The sequence below is a fragment of the Emydura macquarii genome, unplaced genomic scaffold, assembly GCF_026122565.2.
Source record: "Emydura macquarii macquarii isolate MOO-44397 ecotype Brisbane River unplaced genomic scaffold, CSIRO-AGI_Emac_v2 contig_2422, whole genome shotgun sequence".
NCBI classification, from domain to species: Eukaryota; Metazoa; Chordata; order Testudines; family Chelidae; genus Emydura; species Emydura macquarii.
The window spans coordinates 33,008,035-33,033,557 of record NW_027132559.1 but is presented as its reverse complement, the minus strand read 5'-3'; the positions used below and the strand labels follow the sequence as shown (position 1 = coordinate 33,033,557).

General features: G+C 42.1%; 1 protein-coding gene across 7 annotated transcripts in view; it reads left to right on the top strand.

Moving 5' to 3' along the window:
- AKAP9 (A-kinase anchoring protein 9) overlaps nucleotides 1–25,523 on the top strand; it is a 221,984-nt gene that overhangs the window by 161,182 nt on the left and 35,279 nt on the right. For all 7 annotated transcript variants that reach the window (XM_067562218.1, XM_067562216.1, XM_067562217.1 and 4 more), the window contains 6 exons: nucleotides 4,832–4,951; nucleotides 6,729–6,905; nucleotides 7,037–7,141; nucleotides 8,951–9,103; nucleotides 9,357–9,536; nucleotides 24,108–25,202. In XM_067562218.1, coding sequence (XP_067418319.1) covers nucleotides 4,832–4,951; nucleotides 6,729–6,905; nucleotides 7,037–7,141; nucleotides 8,951–9,103; nucleotides 9,357–9,536; nucleotides 24,108–25,202 — 1,830 coding nt within the window. The remainder of the gene's footprint in view (nucleotides 1–4,831; nucleotides 4,952–6,728; nucleotides 6,906–7,036; nucleotides 7,142–8,950; nucleotides 9,104–9,356; nucleotides 9,537–24,107; nucleotides 25,203–25,523) is intronic.

Here is a 25,523-nt window from a genome sequence, read left to right as displayed (position 1 = left end):
TCGCTTCTGCCTGTCACAGCCAAGACATGACTATAGTAAAAGAAGGAGTAGAAGCTGTAAGAGGAGACCTCCATCCCAGTCCTCATCTGCCTCCTTGCATGCCCACTCTAGATACTCAGCAGGGTCTAAGCAGGCCTTTTGATGGGATGCTCAGGGACAACATACCAGGACAATGTTTGGATCCAACTTCCCTTATTTTTGTAGACCTGCTATCCCACTTCTATTGGGCATGGGCCTGCATAACCTCAGATGATGTGCTACACATGATGGCACTGGGATACATCCTTCAATTCAGTTGTTACCCTCCCTCCCAAGCTCCCTCCTTGTCCCTCTTCAGGGACCCTTCTCACGAGCAAGGTGCAGTCGCTTCTAAGCGTGGGAGCAGTGGAGGAGGTTCCACTGGAGATAAGGGTCCAGGGTTCTACTCCTGTGATATCCTAATCCTGAAAGCCAGTGGCAGTCTCAGACCAATCCTGGACCTGTGAAACCCCAACAGATTCATGAAGAAGCTGAAGTTCTGCATGGTCTCCTTGGCCTTCATTATCCCACATCTGGATCGAGGGAACTGGCACTCCGCCCTTGATTTGAAGAATACTGATTTGCACATTTCAGTTTTCTGGGGTCACAAAAGGGTCCTCCGATTTGTCATGAACACGTGCACTACCAATTTACTGTGCTCCAGTTTGGCCTGTCAGTAGCCCCTCAGGTGTTCACAAAGTGCATGGCAGTCGCAGCCTTCCTGAAGAGGCAGGGGGTTCAGATCTACCCCACTTCAATGACTGGCTGATCAGAGGTCAGACAAAGGCCCAGGTGAAGGCAAATTTAAAGTTTATAGAGCCAGCTTTCCAGGATCTGGTACTGTTGATAAATATGCAGACGTCGACACTCTCTCTCAGTTCAAAGGATAGAATTCATTGGGGTGATCCTTGACTTGGTCCAGGCCAGAGCCTTCCTCCCGGAAACCAGGTTTTGAACTCTAGGTGTGCTCATGGAGAGCCTCAGAAATCACCTCATTACTACAGCAACAAACTGCCTATAGTTCCTGGGGTATATGGCATCATTCACTTACATGGTGCAGCATGCAAGACTACAGCTTAAACTTCTTCAGGCGTGGCTGGCATCAATATACGTGCCGGTCCTACTCCACCTGGACACGGTTGTCACACTTACCCCTCCTGTGATTACCACCTTCTTTTGGTGGTAGGAACTGTGGGCAGTATGTGTCGGAGTCCCATTCTGGAGACTTCAACTGTCAATGTCTCTCATTACGGATGTGTTGAGAACGGGATGCAGGGCTCAGTTGGAGGCCCTCAGAACTCAGGCCCTGTAGTCTCTGGAAGAGCCCTTGATACACATCAATGTGAGGAAACTCGGAACAGTGTGCCTAGTATGCCAAGCATTCCAACCCACTAGGAGGACAAGTGCATGTCGGTTCTGACAGAGAATACATCAGCAATGTTTTATATAAACAGGCAAGTTGGAACATGTTCCTCTCACCTCTGTACCAGGAAACTCTTTGCCTGTGGGAATTCAGCATAGCCCACTCAAAACACCTTGAAGCCCCCTATCTCCCGGGGTTGCAAAACCCACTAGTAGGCTATCTCCGCAGATCCTTCTCCAACCACCACGAGTGGTCCATCCATCCAGATGTTGTGAAATGTATTTTCCAGAACTGGGAACTCCCCAGTTAGATCAGTTTGCAATGAAACATAACAGGAAGTGTCTTCAGTTCTGCTCCTTCCTGGGTCACAGCCCAGGCTTGCTTGTGGATGCTTTTCTCCTCCCTTGGATGGGCATCTCTTCTATGCATTCCCTCCCATCCCCCCATACACAAGGTCCTGCTGAAGCTCAGAAGGGACAGGACACAGCTTATCCTGTTAGCCCTGGCCTGGCCACATCAACACTGGTTCATCCTCCTCCTAGAGCTCTCTGTGGAAACGCTAATCTGCCTGCCTCCATTTCCAGATCTGGTCTCCCAGAATCACGGCCATCTCCATTATCCAAATCTCATGGCCTCGAAGCTCCACGGCTGAATCCCACAGAGCTAGCATTCTCAGGGCTGGTTCACAAGATACTTTTAGGGAGCAGAAAACCATCCACTAGAGCCACTTATCTGGCAAAGTGGAAAAGATTCTCAATCTAGTCCATGCAGAAAGGGGTTTCACAATCATCACTACCTTTCATTCAGGACTACTTGCTCCACTTGAAACAGCAAGGCCTAACGATATCATTTATTGAGGTCCATCTAGCCGCAATCTCGGCATTTCATCCATGAGTGAATGGCCGCTCTGTTTTCTCAAGCTGTATCTGTAGTCATTTCCTCAAGGGCTTGGAAAGGTTATATTGCCAGATACAGCAGCCACTCCCTCCCTGAGACTTCAACTTGGTGTTGGCAAGGCTAACAGGATTTAAACCACTTGCAACATGCTCTTTGCTCTGCCTGTCTTCAAAGGTCGCCTTCCTGGTGGCTGTTACCTCTGCCAGAAGGTTCTCAGAGATCCAAGCCCTTACGTTGGAACCACCTTATATAGTCTTTTTCAAAGATAAGGTTCAGTTGCGACCATGTCTAGCCTCCCTTCCAAAGGTGGTCTCACAATTCCATGGTAACCAGAATATCTTCCTACTGGCCTTCTGTCCGAAGCTGCATGCCAACAGGAATGAACAGAGACTCCACTTGCTGGATATTAGGCGAGTGCTAACTTTTTACATAGAAAGCACTACATCTTTTCAAAAATCTACTCAGCTTTCTCTAGCCATTGCAGACAGACTGAAAGGCCTTCTAGTTGCAGCCCAGAGAATTTCATCATGGATCACTTCCTGTATCTGTACATGCTATGACCTGGCAAAGATCCCCGCTCCTTCTGCCATGAGGGCTTGTTCTACAAAGGCTCAAGCACCTTCAGCGGCATTCGTAGCACAAGTTCCTATCCAGGACATCTGTAGAGCGTCAATGTGATTGTCAGTTCATACTTTCACGTCCCACTACTATGCCATCACCCAGCAGGCAAGAGACGATGCAGATTTCAGTCAAGTGGTATTACAATCAACATGCCAATAAACTCCAAATCCTCCAACCTGTACAACTGCTTGGGAGTCACGTACATTGGAATGGACATGAGCAAGCACTCAAAGAAGAAAAAATGGTTACTAACCTTCTGTAACTGTTGTTCTTTGAGGTGTGTTGCTCATGTCCATTCCAAGCACCCCACCAACCTCCCTGGCCCTCTGTCGGAGTTAGCTGGCAAGAAGGAGCTGAGGGGGTGGCAGGTCGGCAGAGCCTTTTATACTGGCTCTATGAGAGCGCGACTCCAGGGGACACTAGAGCTGACCCGACAGATACCACTGACAGAAAAATTTTCCAGCAGTGGTGCTCAGGACAAGCACACAGCTACATTGGAATGGACATTAGCAATACATCTCAAAGAACAACAGTTACAGAAGGTTAGTTACCGTTTTTTCTGTGGTAAAACTGTGCCAGGAGGTCTACATGCCATTGGATCTGCGACACTGGATCCAAAGTCAAAATCAGTGCACAGGAGACACAAAGTTGCAATGGCTGCCATTCTAGCCAATGGGCTGGAAAAGCAGCCTGGAGGAACTGCACTGAAGTCCTACATCCTGCTTGTGGGTTGGAGGTGATTATTTCCATCCCCTTACAATTAGTTCTCTGCACAAGCCCAATTACTCCAGTTATGTGTAGGGAGGGATGAATTTCATTTGTAATTAATATAAGCTGGGGTATTTCATGATGCCACCTCTGCATTATTTACTACTAAGCAGTGTGAACTGGCAGACCTGTATAGAAATATTCTATCACTTAGATGAATTTGCATTATTTCCTTTTGTGCAGTTCTGATATTGTTGTTCTAATTAAAATTAGTGTTTTTCCATAGCTAGGTTCAAAATAAACATGTGACAAATCCATCTCTATAGATTTAACACAATTTATGTTAATCAACAATGTGAGTTTAAGAGCAACATAACACTCATCTATAATGCAAATAAACACTTTATAAATGCATTAGAATTCTGGTCTTTCTCCTGCCGTAGAATAGAACTAGATTCATTAAATCAGGAATTCATGAAGGTTAATGTTACATCTCATTATATTTGACTTTTGTGAAAATTAAAGATATTATTGTGCTAGTCTGGCATTAAAAAAAAAAAAAGAATAAATGTTCTTTGCTGCAGGGCCTTAGTTGATTGATAGTTTTCATTTAGCAGACAAACTTACTCTTATTTTTACAAACTGACAGTTGGGGAGGTGCTATGTCCCCTATTACAAATAGTGGAGCATTTTATATATGAATATTTTGAAATGATTTCACAAATGTCACAAAATGTATCACAGATCATTTGAATTAATCAAAATAAAATTGATACGCAAAATTCAGATAATTTATTAATTCTTGGAATCTGGTTTTTGGAGTTGGTGCCAAACTAATATTAGTATGAGACTTCAATACTTGAATTTAAGTTTGTATTAAATATATTAAAGAAAAAGGAAAGTTAAAAACATAAAAATATAGGCCTCTGGCTGGCTGTTGCAGAAGAACTAACATGCTCTGATGCAGTACTACAAACTAGTATTGGATCAATAGGGAAATACAATATCTATGTTTATTGACGGATCAAACAGAAAAATATGAAGTGCAGTGGCCCTCCAATAAGTGGAGGGATTTAATAAAATAAAAAGGACTAAGGCTACCGGACAAAAACTGGTATATTTAAAACAAAATCACAGTTTGCAAAAGTAAGATGATATATGCATAATTTGAATTTGGGTCTTTCTAATGTTTTTCCTAATAATATTATCATAATTAAATTTCAGGAGCAGGCAATTGATAGGGAACATGAAAGAGATGTGTTCCAGCAAGAGATACAAAAATTAGAGCAACAGCTTAAGACTCCACAAAGATTTCAACCTATCAATGAACACCAAACCAGAGAGGTAACATTTTGAAGTATTATCAGCTGTGCTTGATGAATGTATGTGACAAAAGCAAATGATGGGGACACTGTAAAAATATTTTTTTAATTATTTTATAATGTATATAATCTGCAACTTTTGCAAAGCAAGAAAATAAATCACTGTGGATGAAGAGTGAAAATGTTATTTGAAACTAAAATAATGCAGAGCATAGCTATCTCAGCAACAGACACGTTTGGAATAATTAATGAAGATAGATAAAACTTCTTTAAAACTCATGGAAATGTTCTATTTGTTTGCCAGTTTATCCAGATTCTTATATTGGAACATAGTACCATAATATCTGAGTATGAGATGCTTATCCAAACCTTCATTTGGTCTAGAAATTGGAAATCTGGAAATCTTGCAAGAACATACTTCCTTGGTGAGATTTCTAGTGCTTCCCGATTATGGAAGGGACCAAAATACTCCATTGAGATCAGTGGCAAAATTCCCATTGACTTCAGGGAGGCTGGTATTTCATTCTGTATGAACTGGTTTTCTTGTAGCAGCTCACTTTAAAGACGAGCCAAGCAAGTGGCTGCTGCTTGGTGCCCATATCCGATGAAATCTTTGCATCTTATGGTCTTGACTTGGTGACCTTTAACAAATGTTTCACTGTATTTATTTTTATGTTTTCTTTTGTCATCTTTTCTTCTGAGCATAGTAAATGTTGTTTGGACTAATTATTTTTCCTGACTTAATATAAATGTTTCTCTTTTGGGTTGGATGAAAACTATGACATTGTTTCTTGCTAAGATAATTCAAATTATTTTTCTTTAATATTAGCAAAATTACATACATTTTAATAATCACATACAAAATGGAGTGATTTAGTTGTGGGGAAGAAATTGCTTTATATAGAGATATAACTTTTCCAGATATTTGTTTGCAAAGTGCTTCCCAGTCCTTTGTGATGAGTATTTTATTCATGTAAGATATTCTTATTAGAGGACATGCTAATTCTGCATGTCCTTGGTGTTCTGTATATATTGGAGTAACATTCGTTTGAGAAGATTTTTGATTTTTCCATTTGTCAGTTTTTTTTATAGTATTAACATGCATTTTAACTTCATGGTGGAATACTCAGATACAAATTACATACAGCAGTGTTGCTGTGTAGTTTTTCAAACTTTGCTTAGAGCCACAAATTTTGTGGCAATATTTTTGCTAAACTCTTTTGTTTTGAACAAGTGGCTTAATTTTACCAACCTACCTAGGGATTATGATCCTTTAACTAAAGAAACCAGATTTTCTTCCGCAATCAACTGCAACTGCCAAGAATTCTTTAAGATTTTTATTTGGTAATTTGTAATAATTTGTTACAATATTCTACAAAGAGCTACTGTAATGAATTGTTACAAATATTTTTATAGGACTTGAAGAATACCAGAGTTGCCAACATTGAACTTGTTCTCCAGGGTCAATCTTCCTTGGATGTTTCAGGGATCCCCCTCCCACTGATGGGCTGCACAGGGATACCATGGTTTATGTCTTAGCAACCTAGGAAATCTTAAGACCTTCAGAAGGACAAAATATGTTGTAGGGAATGCCATCACACAAAACATTAAACTCACCAGAGATATAATTTTGTATTTATTGGATTTGGCTTTACAAGACTCCAATTTTTCATTGTTTTCTGCCAAGGAGGTAGGAGATTCATTAACAGAGGAGTTTTTTCTCCCCAAAAATCAGTGTTATAGTAATGCTACAACAATATGCTACAGAGTATTCACCGTGCTTACCATGTTGTCACCAGGTTGAACAGTTAACAAACCATCTAAAAGAAAAAACAGACACGTGCAGTGAACTTTTGCTCTCTAAAGAGCAACTTCAAAGAGATATACAAGAGCGGAATGAAGAAATTGAAAAACTAGAGTGCAGAATAAGAGAACTGGAACAAGCCTTAATTATCAGTGCAGACAATTTGCAAAAGGTATTGTTGTATATAAAAGTCCCATGTATTTCCTATTATTCTTCATTGACCTAAGAACAAGGAAATGTTTACTCAATTAATAATAAATAAATGAAAGAAAAAGTAGCTAACATTATAATACTTATTTAAAGGTGGAGGAAAGAAAGCAGTTTGGTGCTGCCACCGTAAAGGGAGAATTGCCCCTTGAAGTTCAATTGCAGGCTGAACAAGAAGCTGTAGACAGAAAGGAAAAAGAGGTAGAGTATCTCTAAAATGTTCAGGTTTGCTTTTAATATGAATTATTTATTGGTGATTTTTCCTTTACACCTCACTCAACACAGTGATCTCTCCTTCACTGTGTATACACTCTGCAGCAATACCATATTGAATAGTGATCTCAAGAGCTCCCACAAGCTGAGCAGGCTTAAGTCTGGTCATTGTTGGAATAGTTGCTCCCAAGGACCTCCTAAAATGCTGTAGGAAGTGGTGGTGTTTATTCAGTAGGTGGCCCTTTTAAATTGAATTGTTTTCTTATCTAAGTTCTAGTGAAGCTATTATGTACACTTGTGGAGAAAATCTTGTTAGGACTATAATTTTGTTAGCAGACTGGCAATGTTGCAAAACATCAGATTTCCATGATGGGAGACCAGGTATGCACTGGTCATTTAGATTCCCATTGCTTTTTCCTTGCAATGGGGAAAAAATGTGACATGTTTAACCTTTACGGGGTGTTAGGGATAGTAAGGTGTCCCACCACCAGCCCTAACCTGCACACATTAAAGGTGTTTTTGGAAAAGACCTAGGCTTGGTCTACACTTACCCGGCAATTCTGCGACAGTCGACGGGAGTTACTGCAGAGTAGCTTGCATAACTCCCGTCGACTGCTGTACTTCTGTTTTGCATGGTGTCTTCACTGCACTGCACCACTTGAGGAGGTGGTTTTCGTATGTTGGCTTCTTGATCGATTGAGCGGATCTACACTGAACTGCTCAGTCAATCCAGATAAGTCGATCTGATGGCAGTGACTTTGCCGCCGTCAGTGTAGACATACCCCTACATTTTACCTTCCCAGCCAAAAAAAAAGTATCCTGACGATAAACAGAGTGGAGTTAAGGAAACCTTAAAATGAAGGAGTGAACATCATCCACAGTCTGATGCCTGAATTCCTCTTTTGTAAAAATAAGAATCAGTACAAATATAGTTCAGTTGTGATTGCAGAAGAATTTATCCTGAGAGGAAAGGATAATGGGCCAAATTCTGATAACACTGATACTGAGTTAGTGGAGATTCTCTAGATTCATATAGTGTAAATGAGATCGATAGGTCCCATTTAGTCTAAGTAAAGAAATAAAAAGGACCCAGTCACTTGAGCTAAGGGTAGGAATAATGGGTGAGATTTTCAAAGGAGCCTGAGGGTGGTAGGTACCCAGATCTCATTGGAATTTGGGCACCTAACTTTGTTAGGCTCCTTTGAAAAGACCAGCCATTATCCTAATATGATTTGAAACATAATGGACCAAACTCTTCTTTCAATTACCCTATTGAAAATCTGGACTCTATTGATTTCACTGGAATTATTCCAGATTTGCACCAGAATAACTGAAAGTGGAATTCAGATCACTTTTAAAATATATATATTATTTTGAAAAGGCTATTGAAGGTAGCAGTGAGAGAAGCTCATGTAAATAGTTTTTAAAATGTCAGTTAAGTATTTTGAGAATCTAAAGCCATTGTGAGGTAGAAATGGTCAATTAAAATGAGCCCAGTCCTGCAATCTCTTCCTAGCTGGAACTGTCATAGTGATTTCAGCTGACATCACTGGAGTTTTGCACACACAGTGCTTGCAGGCCTTCAGAGGATATGAGTGACCTGGTTTACTTCCAGATCTCTATTTCCAAATCCATTCAGTCTTAAGACTCAGATGCATCTTTACAATCAACATGGCCAGAATATTGGTGAACACAAATCTTATCTGAGTAAAATTCTGTTATTTTTATGAACAAAACTGATCCCCGATATATGCTGTATGTATGTTAACCCCTTTGATTCACATTTTGGATATGCAGATCACAAACCTCGAAGAACAACTGGAGCAGTTTCGAGAGGAATTAGAAAACAAAAATGAAGAAGTTCAACAATTGCATATGCAGTTAGAAATCCAGAGAAAGGAATCCACTACACATCTTCAAGAACTTGAACAAGAGAATAAATTATTTAAGGTAATTATCAGACAGACAAGACTGCAGTTTAATTCCTGATTACCCAGAATAAATTCATTCTGGGGTAAAACCAAGATCTTTAATTCCATTTGATGTCTCAAATGTTGTACTGTTCAATTTAGAAAATATTAAAAATTTCATATAGCCATTCTTTATTACATGTAATCTGCTATCATTTAAACAACCTATTAATTGAAGAATATTCAGAAAAGGATACATATAATTATATCACGCTATGGGTTTTTTTTGGTAGGATGAAATGGAAAGATTGGGACTAACGATCCAGAAAACTGAAGATGCATCCATAAAGGATCATTGTCTAGTAGCTGGGAAACTTGCTCAGATCATGCAGGAAAAGGAGCAGGAAATAGATCATCTTACTGAACAAATTACAAAACTGCAACAGCAACTTGAAATCACAACAGACAACAAAGTACATTCTTTTGAAATCTTTTGCAGCATCCTAGTTTATATTTGTAGATTTTAAAGAACAGTTATCTTTAGGCATTAATAGAATATAGTGTTCTAACCTTCAAAACTAATTATTATTTCTCAGTTCTTTTGTGGATCCCACATTCTGTTAAGAAAATGTTAGAATTATTTTGGCCTGCATTTGCTTATCTAATAATGCATACTTTGCTGTCTTTAAGTACTCCTGATCTTCTTCCACCCCATCAGGATGCAGACATCTGAGTTGCATCTCAGCATGCTTACTTAATTTATGTACTGTCTTGTATATATGAGATATATATATCATAGGTTGAATTTTGGTGCTATCTGCTGAATAATGCTTCATTTCTGAAGTTTATTTTTTTCAAACTAATGAAGCTGTGAGTTCACTGAGGGTATGTACACACTGATGGCGGCAAATTTGCCACCGTCAGATCGAACTATCCGGATCGATTGAGCGGCTGTGAAGGACCTGCTTAATCGATCCGGAAGTTGAGTCAATTAAACCACCGCCTCAAAAGGTGTAGCACTGTGTCGACGGGAACGCATTTCCCGTGGGTGCAGCACATGGAGACGGCGTTCTAAAGGAAAGTTAGGAAGTCAATGGGAGTTATGCAAGCTATTGTGCATGACTTGCATAACTCCCGTTGACTGCCGCTGAATTTCCGGTGTGTACTAAGCCTGAGTATGTGTAAATGCAACCTTTCCGATCACACACTGAGCCATAACCCTTTTCTAATACAATGCAGTGCTTGCTGGATCTGCAAGTATTTTAGACAAGTGACTTGCAGCACTATATTGATAAGACAAGGTGGAATAAGAACCAACATTTCCTATATTTTCCATACTTGAACAGTTCTAGCTTTATGCTGCTTTCTAAACTAATATCAACACTTCTCCTCCTCCTGAAATAGATGATGAACCTGATTCTCCACTGACTTTCATCCATTGTACTTTAGTGTATTTCAGGGCTTGTCTGCTGTGAACTCTGTTGACATGCATTAACTGTTTGTTAATGTGCGTTAGTAAGGTGCACAGAGACAGTTAGAGCACAGCAGGATAGTGCAGGGTAGATTCACTATTCCAGCTTGCCATGAACTAAATGTTCTTGTCTACAAGCCCTCAGCAGAGGCGCTTCTGATTTAAACTAGGGTAAGCAAGAGGAGAAACTGGCCTAATGTTTTGTATCTCATGTAGAAAGCAATTTGGGTGAATATAGTGAGATTTTATCTTCTATTTTAACAGTCGTATAGCCCTTTGGTAAGTCATAAAGAACAGGTGTGTGTATACTTAGGAGCTGGCTAAGCATTTTGGATTTCATCCCACAAGGTGATAATGGAATGTCCTTACATGGAACTCCAGTGAATTGGATAGTTTTAATACATTGTAGCGTGCTAATTCTAGCAGTAGTGAATCTGAACTTAAAATGATAAAATCATAGAAATTAGAGAGAGAGAAGAATATCTCCTAACAGTGCAGAATTGTTCCCATACTCTGTCCAGTGAGTTTTAACTGTCCCAAGCAATAAGGCTTTCAGCACTTTCTCTGTGAAATTATCCCAGAATCCAATATAATTTACTGTCAGGAAGCTTCCCTCCTGTTTAGAGCTTCTGATTTTTTTATTTTAACCAATCAATACCAATAAAACACCCCTGACTGGGGGGGAAAAAAAATTGAATCACTGTTTCTTCTTCAAGTCTTTGCTATGTCCATTCTAAATGAGATGTGTGTGCACCACATGCACCGATGCCAGAAATTTTTCCCCTAGTGGTATTCGTAGGGTTGGCTCTAGCGCCCTCTGCAGTGGCGCGTGTAAGCGCTCTTATATAAAGCGCTGCCAGCCCCCTCCCTTCCAGTTCCCTCTTACTGCCTGTGACAGTGCTGGAATGCTCTCTTGCTCTTACAAGTATTCATAGTCCTAGTGGTTTGTTCGTTCGTTAATCTAGTGTACATAGTTGTTGTCCTCTTATTAGTTTAATAGCTAGTTTAGTGGTTTGGTTTAGTTTAGTTTATCCCAGGCTTGGGGCACGCCCTAATTCCCCACGGTTTAAACCCTGTGCTTCTTGAAAGAAGCCAGTGGCTCCAGGAACTGGTACTGTTGGCCCGGTGACCGCTGACCATCTGGTAATCAGCTCCTTGCTAGGGGGGACAGTTCCAGTGCCGGCTTTCCCCTCGACGAATTCCCCAAAGGGGTAGTCAGCTCATAGTGCGCAGGCCTCCCTTCTTTAGGTGTAGGCACACCAGAGCTGCTAGGAGGTCCTTTATCGCCTGGAATGCTTCAGGTATGATGGGAACCACCAGGTGAAGGGGCCCTCTGACACTTCCCAAGGTTGGCAGTGGTACGGGTGCTGGGCTCAACTCCCATACAGCCAGAGATCCCTCCAGTGCCGATGGAGACAAGTAGCCCGATGCAGGTCTCACTGATGTCCCTGTTCTCTTAACCAGTTTTGGTACCGGTGAGCAACCCCTCTCAGCGTGGCCCTTCTTTGAATGTTTCTTCGGCACCAGAGACATCAATTGGTGCTGAGCGGCCACCGGTTCCAGGCGAGTGCTTGTTGTCGATGCTGTAGTGCTTGGCGCCGAGTCTGACCGTGGTTCTGATGCTAGTCTAAGTGCCAATTCCATCAGAATGGCCCTGAGTCTAATGTGTCTGTCTTTTCTTGTTTGAGGACAAAAACTTTTGCAAATTTTGCACTTTTCCAGCATGTGTGCTTCTCCTAAACACTTCAAACAACTTTGGTGCGGGTTGCTGAGAGGCACATCATGAGGGGTCGGGATCCCACCTACAGTCTCTGGACCGTGCCTCAGAGCTCCAGCACCGATCCCTGGAATGACGGCACAGGTCACCAGAGCACCACCGTTCTCCGAGACCACAGCACCAATCCGACTCCTGAGACAAGTCCCTGGAGCCCTGGCACCTCTTGCCAAGACCTTACAGGAAACCTAAGGACAAAATGCGGTCACGGGACTCCAAACATGAGGGCTCCCAGCACTGCTCCCTGGGATTCAAGAGGAGGTGCAGAGGCAAGCTGTGTTAGCTCCTCCATAGTCACCCAGAGACACTTACTCGGACTCGGAGGGAGAAGTAGTAGTCCCTTCAAAGAGACAGCCTGTCTGCCAGCCGACTGGTTTTCTCATGCTGCTCCAGATGGGTTCTTGGCCGCAGGAGCAGTGGCCTGGTCCCTGGCAGTTTTGGAACACATGGGGGTTCCACAGGCTTATTCAGCAATGGGGACCTCGGTACCACATTCTTTGGTAGCCCAGGGAGCGGCACCGGACTTAGATGTGGACTCGGAGCAGGAAGGGGCACCTTCAGCCAGTCAATCAAAGGCTACCCTGCCCAGGGAAATGGATCCGGTACCCCCTCAGGATGACTCTTCTCTGGATAAGGCAGTAGCAGGGCCCTCCACATTCACCCCTCTGGATGACTTCACGGCCCACCAGGACTTGTTAAAATGGATGACGAGCAACTTAGGGTTTAAGATAGAGGAGCTCAAGGAACCGGTCGATGAGCTTTTCAGCATTCTGGCATCTGCAGCCCCGTCTAGGATAGCCCTCCCAGTCCACAAGGGGGTGTTAAAACTAGCCAAGGCACTGTGGCAGACCCCAGCCTCGCTGCCCCCCACGTCTAAATGGGCAGAAAAGAAATATTATGTGCCAGCCAAGGGCTTCAAGTACTTATACATTTACCCCTGATGGTCGCAGCAGCTAATGAGCGTGAGAGGCTTCTATTCCTGTTATTTTTTAATCCCAAAGGCAAAAAATGGGCTCAGGCCTATTTTGCACCTGCGAAACCTCAACAAATACCTCAAAAAATTGAAGTTCCGCAGGGTCTCCCTAGCTGCTATTATTCCCTCTCTGGATCCAGGGGCCTTGTATGCCACCCTCGACCTTCAAGACACCTATTTCCATATTTTCATTTTCCTGCACTTCACAGTGGACAATCAGTACTTCCAGTTTACGGTGCTCTCATTCGGTCTATCCACGGCGCCACGCATATTCACCAAATGCATGCCTGGGGTGGCAATCCACCTCAGGTGTCAATGAATACAGGTCTTCCCTTACCTGAACGACTGGCTTATCCGTGGTCAGTCGAGGTTGCAAGTCCAGCATGGCACAGAGGTAGTGCGAGACACCTATCGAGCTCTTGGCCTACTGATAAACGAGCAGAAGTCAACGCTCATACCGGTTCAGAGGATAGAGTTAATTGGAGCAGTCCTAGACGCTACACAAGCCAAGGCACTCCTACCAGAGGCCATATTTTGGGCCATTTCAGATCTTATAGCCAGTCTGTTGACTGTCTGCCACTTACCACGGCGAGGGTGTGCCTCAGCCTCCTGGGGCACATGGCAGCATGCACTTTTGTGGTCCAGAACACCCGACTACATCTCAGACCATTGCAAATATGGCTGGCATCAGTATACTCCCCATACTCACCATTCCCGCACGGATACTCACCTCTCTGTCCTGGTGGATGAATCCTCAACACGTGATGGTAGGAGTTCCATTCATGGCCCTGAGGCCAATGCTATTATTGGTTTCAGTTGCATCGGATCTTGGGTGGGGAGCTCACCTTGAAGCACTTCAAACTCAAGGTCTCTGGTCCAAGGACGAGACAGCTCTCCACATCAATGTAAAAGAATTCAAAGCGGTGCATCTGGAGTGCGAAGTATTCCTCACTCACCTCTCCAACAAGACCATGCTGGTTCTCATGGACAACACGGTGGTGATGTACTACATCAATAGGCAAGGGGGAGCCAGATCCTCGACCCTCTGATGAGAGGTCTTGCATCTTTGGGACCTCTGCGTGAACCACAGTATTCAGCTGGAGGCAGTGCACCTTCCCAGAGCCAGAAATGCTTTAGCAGATCGCCTAAGCAGGTCCTTCTGATCTCACCATGAGTGGTTGCTACATCCAGAGGTGACGGACTCCATCTTCCGAAAGTGGGGCACTCCCCAGGTGGACCTCTTCGTGACCATTGAGAACAGGAAGTGCAATCTCTTTTGCACCTTTTACAGGCTCGACAAAGCTTCCCTGACTAACACATTTCTCCTCTCATGATCGAGCAGCCTCATGTATGCCTTTCTCCCAATCCCATTGTTGCACAAGGTCTTCATAAAGATCAAAAAAGACAGGGCTTGGGTCATCCTGGTAGCCCCGGCATGGCCTTGCCAACATTGGTGTGGCATGCTGCTGGAATTATCAGTGGCCTATCCTTGGAAGCTCCGGCTACAGCAAGACCTCCTTTTCCAGGACCAGGATCAGCTGTTGCACCCGGACCTGGCTTCCTTGCACTTGTCAGTGTGGAAACTGCATTGTTACGTATAGAGGAACATCTATATTCAGCTCAGGTTAAAAAAATTCTGTTGGAAACTAGGAAACTATCCACGAGGGCATCCTATCATGCTAAATGGAAGCATTTTTACCTGCTGGGCCGCGAATCAAAACATCTTTCCAACAAAAGCGCCTGTCCTGTTTGTTCCATCTAAAACAGGAAGGCCTGGCCTTTTTGTCAGTTAAGGTGCACCTGACGGCAATTTCGGCCTTCCACCCTCCTGTCCAAGGTAAGACGATCTTCTCACATGAAATGGCAGGTAGGTTCCTATGGGGACGGAAGAGGCTCTTTCCTCTGATCCGAGACCCGATTCCTCAATGGGATCTGAACCTCAGCCTTCCCCAGCTCACTGGCCCCCCCTTCGAGCCCCTGGATTTGTGCTCACTCATGCACCTGTCATAGAAGGTAGCATTTCTGGTGGCCATCACCTCAGAGAGGAGGGTATCAGAGATTAGAGCCCTAACCTCAGATCTTCCCTGCACAGTTTTTTACAAAGATAAGGTTCAATTACGCCCACACCCAGTGTTTCTGCCAAAAGTAGTCTCCCACTTCCATGTCAACCAGGACATTTTTCTGCCAGTTTTTTATCCAAAAGCCGCACAACTCCAGCAAGGAGAGGCGCCTCCACTCTCTCAATGTAAGGGTTCTAGCATTCTACATTGACAAGAGCAAGCCCTTCCATCACTCGACACAGCTCTTCATTGTGGTTGCTGAGCGTATGAAAAGTTGTCAGATTTCCTCACAGTGTATCTCATCGTGGATCACGGCTTGCATTTGAGTCTGCTACGAACATGCAGGGACAGTGCCCCCAGCATTGCTGTCAGGCCATTCTATGAGAGCGCAAGCATCTTCAGTGGCTTTTCTGGCTCATGTGCTCCTTGAGGATATTTGCAGAGCTGCTACATGGTCTTTGGTCCATACATTTGCGTCCCATTATGCCCTCACACAGCAAGCTCAGGATTATGGGGGGTTTGGAAGAGCGGTGTTGCAATTGTCATGGTCATGAACTCCTACCCTCCTCCAAAGGTACTGCTGGTAAGTCACCTAATTCAGAATGGACATGAGCAAGCACTTGAAGAAAGAACGGTTACTTATCTTGTAACTATTGTTCTTCAAGATGTGTTGCTCATGTCCATTCCACAACCCACCCTCCTTTCACTCAGAGTTCTGGCAAGAAGGAACTGGAAGGGAGAGGGACCGGCAGCGCCCTATATACAAGCATGTACTCGCACCACTGCAGAGGGCGCTAGAGCTCGCCCTAAGTATGCCACTAGGGGAAGAATTTCTGGCACCAGTGCATGTGGCGTGCATACATCTAATTCAGAAAGGACATGAGCAACACATCTTGAAGAACAACAGTTACGAGGTAAGTAACTGTTCTTTCTTCTTCAAGTTGTTGTCCTTCTTGGTGCTTTGCTTCAAGTATATGCACATCTGTGTGCTTTCAATCAGAAATTTTTGTCAACAATGTCCTTGGGTGTGCGCCTGCACCTTACACATTTTCATGCTCTGGTCCAAAGGCGTATAGGGAGGGGCAGACCTGCCACTGCTCCAGTTCCTTCTCAACTCTGTGCAGCTAGAGACAAAATGTTTGTGTTGATAAAAAGGTTGCTTATCTATCATAACTTGGTTGGTTTTTTTTTTCTTTTTTTATGACTATTATTCTTTTATTTTAGTTTGTTTTTATTTCCCCCCTGCACTGGCTTTCATGCCCCCACCCCTTTCTTTCACAATCAAGGCCTCTGCTGCCCTTGACTCCTGTTTTTTGCAGCCTTCTCTCCTCGGGTTATGCCAAAAGCCCAGGCTTCAAACCCTGCCGGACCTGCCATAGGCATTCTAGCTGCCTCCACTGCTTTAGAGAGTCTCACATGCCATCAAAGTACAAAGTCTGCTGCATTTTCAAGAGCATGTCCATGAAGCTGAGGGAGGACAAATTGAAATAGCCCCTTATGAAGTATTTTTTGAGACCTGCCACCTCTTTGGGGTGTGAATTACCCTCTTCTTCCCGTACAAAAGCTTCAGCTTCTTAGCACTTAAGTAACTTCTCTGGCTCCAGTAAGCAGAGACCATGGGCAGACTCAGAGACTTCAAAGCTTTCCAAGAAGAAAAGACTCTGATTGGGAGCTTAAAAAAAGAAGTAGCCCCAAAGATCAGGGAGTAAGGAGACCTTGTGTCCCAGTATGAGTACTGCTGAGGCTACTACCTTCTTGGGCATCAAGATGCCTATACTGCCAAAAAGGACTTCCAACATGCTGCCTACTGAGAAACCTCTCAGCAAAGAACCTCATGTGACACCGTTATATCGGAATCCTTCAAGCACAGGACTCCTCAGAGAAACAGTCCTCGACCCCAACAACCTTCTTCTTCAGGCCACAGACATAAAAGTGAACAGACTATCCATCTGTAATATCTCCACAGTTCAGTACCTTTCAATCTGAGGAACAGTGCCCCGGATTGCCGTTACCGACCACATTCTACTCTCAAGAAGATCTTTGAGTGTCGGAAGAACCCAAATACCATCTGCTGAAAGGTGCCAAAAGAAATTTCCTACCAATATCAACGTATCTTCTGGTGCTACCACCTGTGACACAAGAACTTGGCCACCAGGACCAATGCAGCTATGGATAACAGTTTGATCACCAGTACACAGCCTCTGGTACCAACACCTCTGGCCCCTCTGCTGGGTGCTTCCTTGAACTTGGACATTTCCATCCAGGTACCACTACCTTTCCATTCCAGGTTCCCTCTTCTGTTGTATATCCAGAGAATGAGACTTCAGGAATCAGTTCTTTTGGCCTTGTTAAGAGCACCCTTGGGGTCCCTCTCCGTTAACTTATGCCCTGCTATATTGGGCTTTCTGGAACCTTTGGCCCTTTACTGGGATCAGCTCTATAGAGTATCTTCATGCAAGAGAACCTGCTAAGAGCAGCAGCCACCAGTACCCTGGGACCCTCTTCCCACAAAAACCCTCCAAAAAACAAGAGATAAGGGCAGAGGAGAAGCCATTGCCATCTAATAAATCCTCTTCCTCACTAAATGAGGGAGTTATGCATCCTCCACCATCCTATGCAGATGACTGCAATATTTTCCAAGAACTAATGAAGAGAATAGCTGAGGCTTTTCAAATCCCCTTGGAGAAAATAGAAGAAGTACGAAGCTCACTGGTGGACATTTTGTATACTTCTCAAGGCAAGATAGCCTTATCTATTAATGATGCCATGTTGTTACCAGCCTTTACAATATGGCAAACACCTGCTACCATTCCAGCTACATGCGAGAAGACTGTACTGTACTGTGTACCAGCCAAGGGTTCAGAGTATCTTTTTTCCCATTCCAGCCCAACATCTCTGGTAGTTAAAGCCATTAATGAGAGAAAAGACCTCATCAAGCCAGACCAACTCCTCATAACAAAGAATTTAAATGTCTGGATCTTCTCGGCCACAAAAGCTACTCTTTGGGTGCTGCTGCAGGGTGAATGTGAGGCAGGCTCACCCTCCAAACACCCGCTTGTCCCCTGAGGGCCTCCTCTCCTCACCGAGCCAAGTATCATGTCTTGATGGCAAAGTATGAATATATGAATCATAGCAAATCTCCCACTTTATTATTTGCCTCAAGACCAGAAGGACTTGTTTCAAGACCTCATCACAGAAGGAAGGCCAGATGATTGCCAGAACTTTTCTGTGATCTTCTCTTGATGCAGCTGATACAGCCTCTCATTCTATGACTGACGCCACAGACATACATTGAGCTTCATGGTTGCAATCCTCCAGACTCCCCAGGAAGGTACAAAATACAGTGGAGGATCTTCCTTTAGAAGATCCCAAGCTCTTCAGTGATGCTACAGATGAATCCCTCCATTCTCTCAACAACCCTGTGATCTCTAGGCATCCATATCCCTGTGTCAAAGATAAAATATAGTAAGCCTCAGATACCCCAGTGGTCTCACCCAGTTCAGTTTCAAACCTCCCAAAAACCGGCAGAGCCACCCAAGAAGTTCCAGATTCCACAAAAAGGGCCCATCATCTGCTGTTACCTCCTCGTCAATGACTTTTTCCAAGTAGCCATTTTGACTTTTTACTTAGGGTCATGAATCACCACACTGTATGGATCTACACTGCATTGTCCTACCTTCCACCCACCCTATACCTTCTTGGGAGCATATAATGTCAGACAGATGAATATTAGAAGTAGTTTTGTCTGGTTACACCATCCAATTCAGCTCCCTCTAACTCCCAACTCCCCATCCATTTTCAGGGACTCTTCACACAAGGGTTTCCTAATCTCTTCTGCTTGTGGGGATGATCAAATCTGTTCCTTCCAACTTGATCAGAAGGGTTCTAATTGTACTTAAGAAAAAAGGAGATGGAGTCCGATCCTGGATTTCAGGACTCTAAATACTTTCATCCAGACACAGCAATTCAGGATGCTAATGCTAGCTGTGATGATTCCATCATTAGATACAGAGTACTGGTTTGAGGCCCTCAATCTCCAGGATGCATATTTCCATATAGTTATGCATCCGACTCATAGACCTCCTTATAATTCATCATTGGTAATGACTGCTACCAGTACCAAGTTCTTCCCTTCCATCTTTTGACCGCACCGAGAGTCTTCACAAAATACCATAACAGACACCCTGAGCAGGCATTTCTGCCAGGACCATGAATGGGAGCTGAGCAATCTGGTCTTTGAGGAAATTTGTCTCACCTGAGGCTTCCCAGAGATAAACCTCTTCACAACATTGTCTAATTTGAAATGCTGGCACTTCTGCTCAACTACCACATCAACCAGGACATTGTTACCAATTTTTTTTACCCCAAACCCTCATACTTCAAGGGAAGAAGCCTGTCTTCATACTCTGGATGTGAAAACAGCCCTTGCTTTCTAGCGTGATAGGACTCAGACATTCAGAGCTTCTCGTAGACTCCACCCAAGACTTCAAAGAGAGAATGAAGGGATGAACAATTTCCAACCAAAAGTTATTGAAATGGGTCTCATGATACATTTTAGCATGTTACAAAGCTTCTGGAGTGCATCCCCCACCTACGGTGACTGCCCATTCCAACAGAGCGCAATCTGCCTCTATAGCCCTACTTAAGAACAGACCTCTCACAGACATTTGCAAAGCTGCCACATGGTCTTCTGTGCACAAATTTTCCCAGCACTATGCTTCCAGAGCAGGTGCAGCCTTTGGCGAGGCTCTGTACGGAATCCATCTCCTCAGCATCCCCCATAGTTGGAGTGCTCCTCAGGAGTCACCTGAAGTGGAGCACCCATACAGACAACATCTTGAAGAAGGGGAGGTTACTTATGTGTACAGTAATTGGAGTTCTTCATGTTATTTTGTCCCTATGGCTGCTCCACTGCCTGTCCTCCTTCCCCTCTGCTTCAGAGTCCTTTCCTGTGGAAATTGTGTTTGAGAAAAAACTGACGCGGCAGGGGCAGGTCCTCCTTTCCCTATGTGCCCTTGGACTCCAGAGGATAAGGATATATACGGTGCAGACATTGCTGACAAAAATCTCTGATTGGAAGTGCGAAGGTGTGCACACACTTGAAGTGGATCACTCATAGGTACAAAACATCTTAAGGAATTCCAGTTACTGTACAGGTGCTCTGTTTATCAAATAAACACCAGAAAATCCCCAGAAATGGTTACTTATTTCTAGGGGCTTATTTTTCCGGAGCAGTAATGCAGACTATGGTGCTGTGATTTCTAAAGCACACTAATGTATGTTATGCATTAATTGATCCATATAGAACCTACTGAGATCCCTACTGTGCTTTAACTAATGCTGTTAGAAAGAGCATTATATTAAAGCAATCTAGGAAACATTACAAAGAGATTAGTCATCATAGTACATGAGTAATGAATATGGTATACATTACTCATTACAGTTATATATATAAAAAAAGCCCTGATCTATATAAAACTCAAAAATTGCTAAAAGAAACCCCCTAAAAATGAAGTTGTTAAATCTTAAAAAACAGAAGCCCTACTCAGATTCAACCTATATTATTCCTTTCTTAATTTCATCTCGTCACTTAGTTATAGTCTCTAGCATAATTCCTTTCTCTCCTTGATGCAAGATGTAGATTTAAAATAAGATGAGACCTTAGATCATATTTCCCAAACAATGGGCTGTGACCTGAGAGTGGGTCACAGAAAGGTTCTAGGTTTATGGGCCCAATGCAGATAAGAGGCCCTGCACTTAACTCTGCAGTGGTGGCTCCTGTCTCATAGTGTGGCTGGGTCAAACCTGGCAGCACTGCAACCCCCTGCACCAGGTTGCAATGCCACCTGCTTAAATTTGGTTCAGCCGCCCCTCTGTCATGATGGAAGGGTGGCTGGGCCAAACCTGAGTGGCACTGCAATCCTTTGCATGAAGTCACAACATCCAGAGCAGGAAGCCAGGCCCCGGCCTGCGAGACAAGAGTCACTGCTGTAAGGTGAGTGAGAGGCAGGCTCGCCCTCCAAACCTTCACTTGTCTCCCAGGGGCCTCCTCGCCTCACAGAGCCAATATTAGGGTTGTGGTGCCAGGGCGGAGAGTGCTGCTGCAGGTGGCCAATGCCCTCTCAGTGTGGCAAGGAGGAGGAGATGGTGGTGGAGAACGACACTAATCTATTATTTTGTAAAAAAAACAAGAGATCTGTAGCACTTTAAAGACTAACAAATTTAATATACAGACTAACACGGCTACCCCTCTGGAACTATTATTTTGTATGCCTCTCCCCTTCCAAAGTTGGATCCATTGTTGGTCACAAAATCAGACAAAATGCAGTTGTTGCATCGCCATACTAAAAAGTTTGGGAACCAATACTTTAGGTCAGTGCCTTCGGTACTGTTCCAGACATCTTTCTCCCACTCAGTGTTTTGTTTTTAAAATCACTTTCTTTGTGAAAGACCATCTTTCACCATCTTTCTGTCTATTTGACTGAATAATATTGCATGTTATACTCATGCCTAATTGAATTAATTTTGTGTGGACGATTTCTTGATGCTGTTTGAATGTTTTACTAAAATCCAAATGTAATTCTGTGGTAAACGAATCACATTTCTCTAGCATGCTCTCTTCTGTTTGTTACTCATAGTAATTGCTTGTTACTCATGGTTACATTATCCACTAAAAAATAAATGATTTTCTTTCTTCAGTAGTTTACTAGGGGTCAGAAATTATATATACTAGATAGACATTGCCAGGATCACGTCTCTTTCCTTTTTTGAAAACCAGTACCTCACTTGCTTTTCAGACTTCTGAATTTCTGCAGTTCTCTGTGACTTTCCAAAAATATATTCATTGGATAATGTATTTAACATGTTAGTTAGGATGCAAAGTCCCATATATGTTCACATTTATACATGTTCACATTTTCCCAGTATTTTTGCTTTTTGAGATTTTATAAGGTTATTTTACAACATTTTTATTACTTCCTAATTGTCTAAATTTATTGAAGGATAGAGAGGAAAGGGAAATTCAGCCATTTAACCATTTTGTAGTAATTAATTTTATCTCCAGCTAACTTTATTAGCTGACCAATTTTCTCTTTAGTGGGCTTTTTGCTCCTGATATACTTCTAAAAGCCCTTTTTACTCTATTACTTTGGTTATCATTAACTTTATTATGTTTATTGCTAGTCCTTATCTTTTCTATAAGAGTGTTGACTGACTGAATATTCTTGTTTGATTGCCTGCTACTTTTTAATTTCCAGTACAGATTTTTTTAACCTAAGATATTTGAGCAGTTCCTTATGAAGCCATCTTAGCCACTTCTTGTTTCTCTCATCCTTATTTTTCTTACTCTGGTGTGCCTCTATTAGGTTTTTTTAAGGGTCCTCTGGCATTCTTCTATACTTGTGGAATGAGACGTTTCTCCCACTGTACATTGCATATTATATTCTTAATTCTCCAAAAGTTATTCTCTTGAAATTTAATACTCTTTTATTACTGCTGCTGTTGGTGAACTCTTTCCTTATTCTGTCAAATTTTTATGTTCGCTGACCCCAAATTTCCTTTTTTTTCCCTCTTATTCAAGCTCAGAAAGAAGTCAGTCTCTCTTTTGGTCAGATTCTGTTTTCTGCATCATAAAGTCATCCTCTTCATAATTTAGGAACCTAAATGCGGGCACGTATTGGGCTGTTTCTGTTACTCAACTAAATTCTGGGTACTTACAGTCCCATATGAATCTGGTAACTTCAAATATCATGAGTTGGTTCAGAAATGTATTGTTTTGCTCTCTTCGTGTCATCACAAATCTTTGTTGCTGAATTTTTTTGACAGCATTATAGATTCTTTTGAGAAATAGTGCCACATCTCCATCTCTCTTCTTTCAGTTAAGTTATTGTACAAAATAAATTATTTCACTACAGTTGTGTTGCACTGAAATATATATATATATATATATATATATATATATATATATATATACACACACACACACACACATTAAAAAAATGAAAAGAAAATTCATATTATATTAATGTTTAACAACACTGATCTAGTTAAGGGCCTATTTGCATTTCCATTATATTTACATTCCATATAAAAATCCAATATATATTTTAATTGGTACAGCCACTATAGCTTTATCTGATTATGACTATATGAAAGTGTATTTGGAAAGGGAAAAGAAATATAGCTGAATATAGTATCTAACTTGTGTATGCTTGAATCCTCAATAGTTTTTAAACTATTGTCTTCAAGACTGCAGATTTTTTAGAGGGGGAAATTATTTATGTAATATACTGCAAGATGATTTCTCTGATGGTAATATGATTCAAAGAACCTTAGTTTCTTGGGTGCTGGGAGTCAAACTACGTCTAAGGTCCTGATTGTGCAAAGAAATCTGCCGGCATGGACCTTACCACAGCTGGTAGTCCCTTTGACCTCAGTGATAATTTGCATAGGGGATGGATGTTGTCAGAGCTTTAGACAAGAAAGCTGGAAAAATACTATGAAAGTTTCAGCTTTCACATATAGCATTGTAGAAAGCAGATAGTTCAATAAGTTCAGACCTCTTTTCCAAGTCCCACATGCATGTACTTTGTTTCATGTAAATATTCATGAGAGATAATCAGGGCAGTTTCAGTTATTGCTACTATACTTCTTTTACAAGATATTGTGATTAATGATTAAACAAACTGCTGCCAAAAAGTTCAGGAGAAAGCATAATCTGGTAGTTTAATAATTACATGCTATATATTTCTTTCATTGATTTTGTAGGTTGTTGAAGAAAAAAATGAGCATATAAGAGAACTTGAAGCCCAGATAGAATGCCTAAAAGGTGATCAAGAGCGTGTGAAGAAAAACAGTGAAGAGGAACTAGAACAGCTGAATGAAGTGATTGAAAAACTTCAGCAGGAGTTGGCAAATATTGAACAAAAAGTACCTGTAGTTGTTGCTTCCATACAGGAGGATGCTGACAGTCTGAAACATCAGCTTGATACAGTGTTGGCAGAAAAAGAAGCTTTGAAAAAGCAAGTGGAAGATAATAACGTAGAGGCATCCCTGACAAAGAATGAGCTTGAGGAAACTAAATTAAAAATGAACCATTTAAAAAAAGAATTAGATATCTTAAAGAGGGAACACGAAAGAATGACAGATAAATATAAGCATTTAATGATGAAAAGTGACGAGTCAGAAGTAGAGGACAAGAGCAAAGACAAAAGTGGAAAACTGGAAGAAGACCTGAGTGAGAAGACACCACAGCTTCTAGAAAATAAAATCCAGCTGAAGTCTGTGGAAGAAAATACAAAGGTCACCATCAGCAACATGGAGTTAAAGCTGCAGCAACTTCAGGCAGCTATTAAAGAGAGAGATTCAGAGTTGCACCAGTGTTACAGCCAAATAAAGGATTTGAAAGAGCAAGCCAAGGCTGAAACAGAAATACTTAAAAAGAAAATACTGGAACTTGAAGAAGTACTTGAGGAAAAGGTTGCTGCTGCCCTTGTGAGCCAAGTTCAGTTGAATGCAATTCAGGAGCAAAATAAACTCAGGCAGAAAATGCAGGCATTTTCAAAAGACACTGAAGAAACAAACAAACACACACAAACAGAGAATGTAAATCACACAGATAAAGAAGAGAGAGAATCAAAATTATCAGTATTAACAGAGAAACTTTCAGAGATGGAGATCCAGCTGGCAAAGATGTACAATAACCTGGAGCTAGAAAAAGAAAATGTAAAAATTGCACAGAATGAGGCTATAATAAAAGAAAAAAGACTGTTAGAACTTCAGCAGTTACTAGAAGACATTCAGGAAAAGCACAAAGAGGAGATTAAAAAGACTCCTAAACAGGAAGAGGTGCAAACATCTGAGGTAAAAATTTGTATGCTACGTGATCTTTTGCTCACCTTGCCTAAATATCAATTATTTTTATGGGAGCTGTGGTGGCTGCACATATTTTTAATAATATTAAAGACATTAATGTTCTCTTACTTCATGAACAGATTCAGTAAGAGCTGTGTTAGATATACGTACTCCCTTGAGTTACAAATAGAACAAAAATTGGAGATTTGGGTAAAACATATCCAGCCTTTTCACGGGCATCAGGCATTTTAAAAACTAAACACATTTTCTCAATTTTTGTGAATCTATTCTGAAGACATGATGGATGATGTGCTTGCCATGAACCTGCAG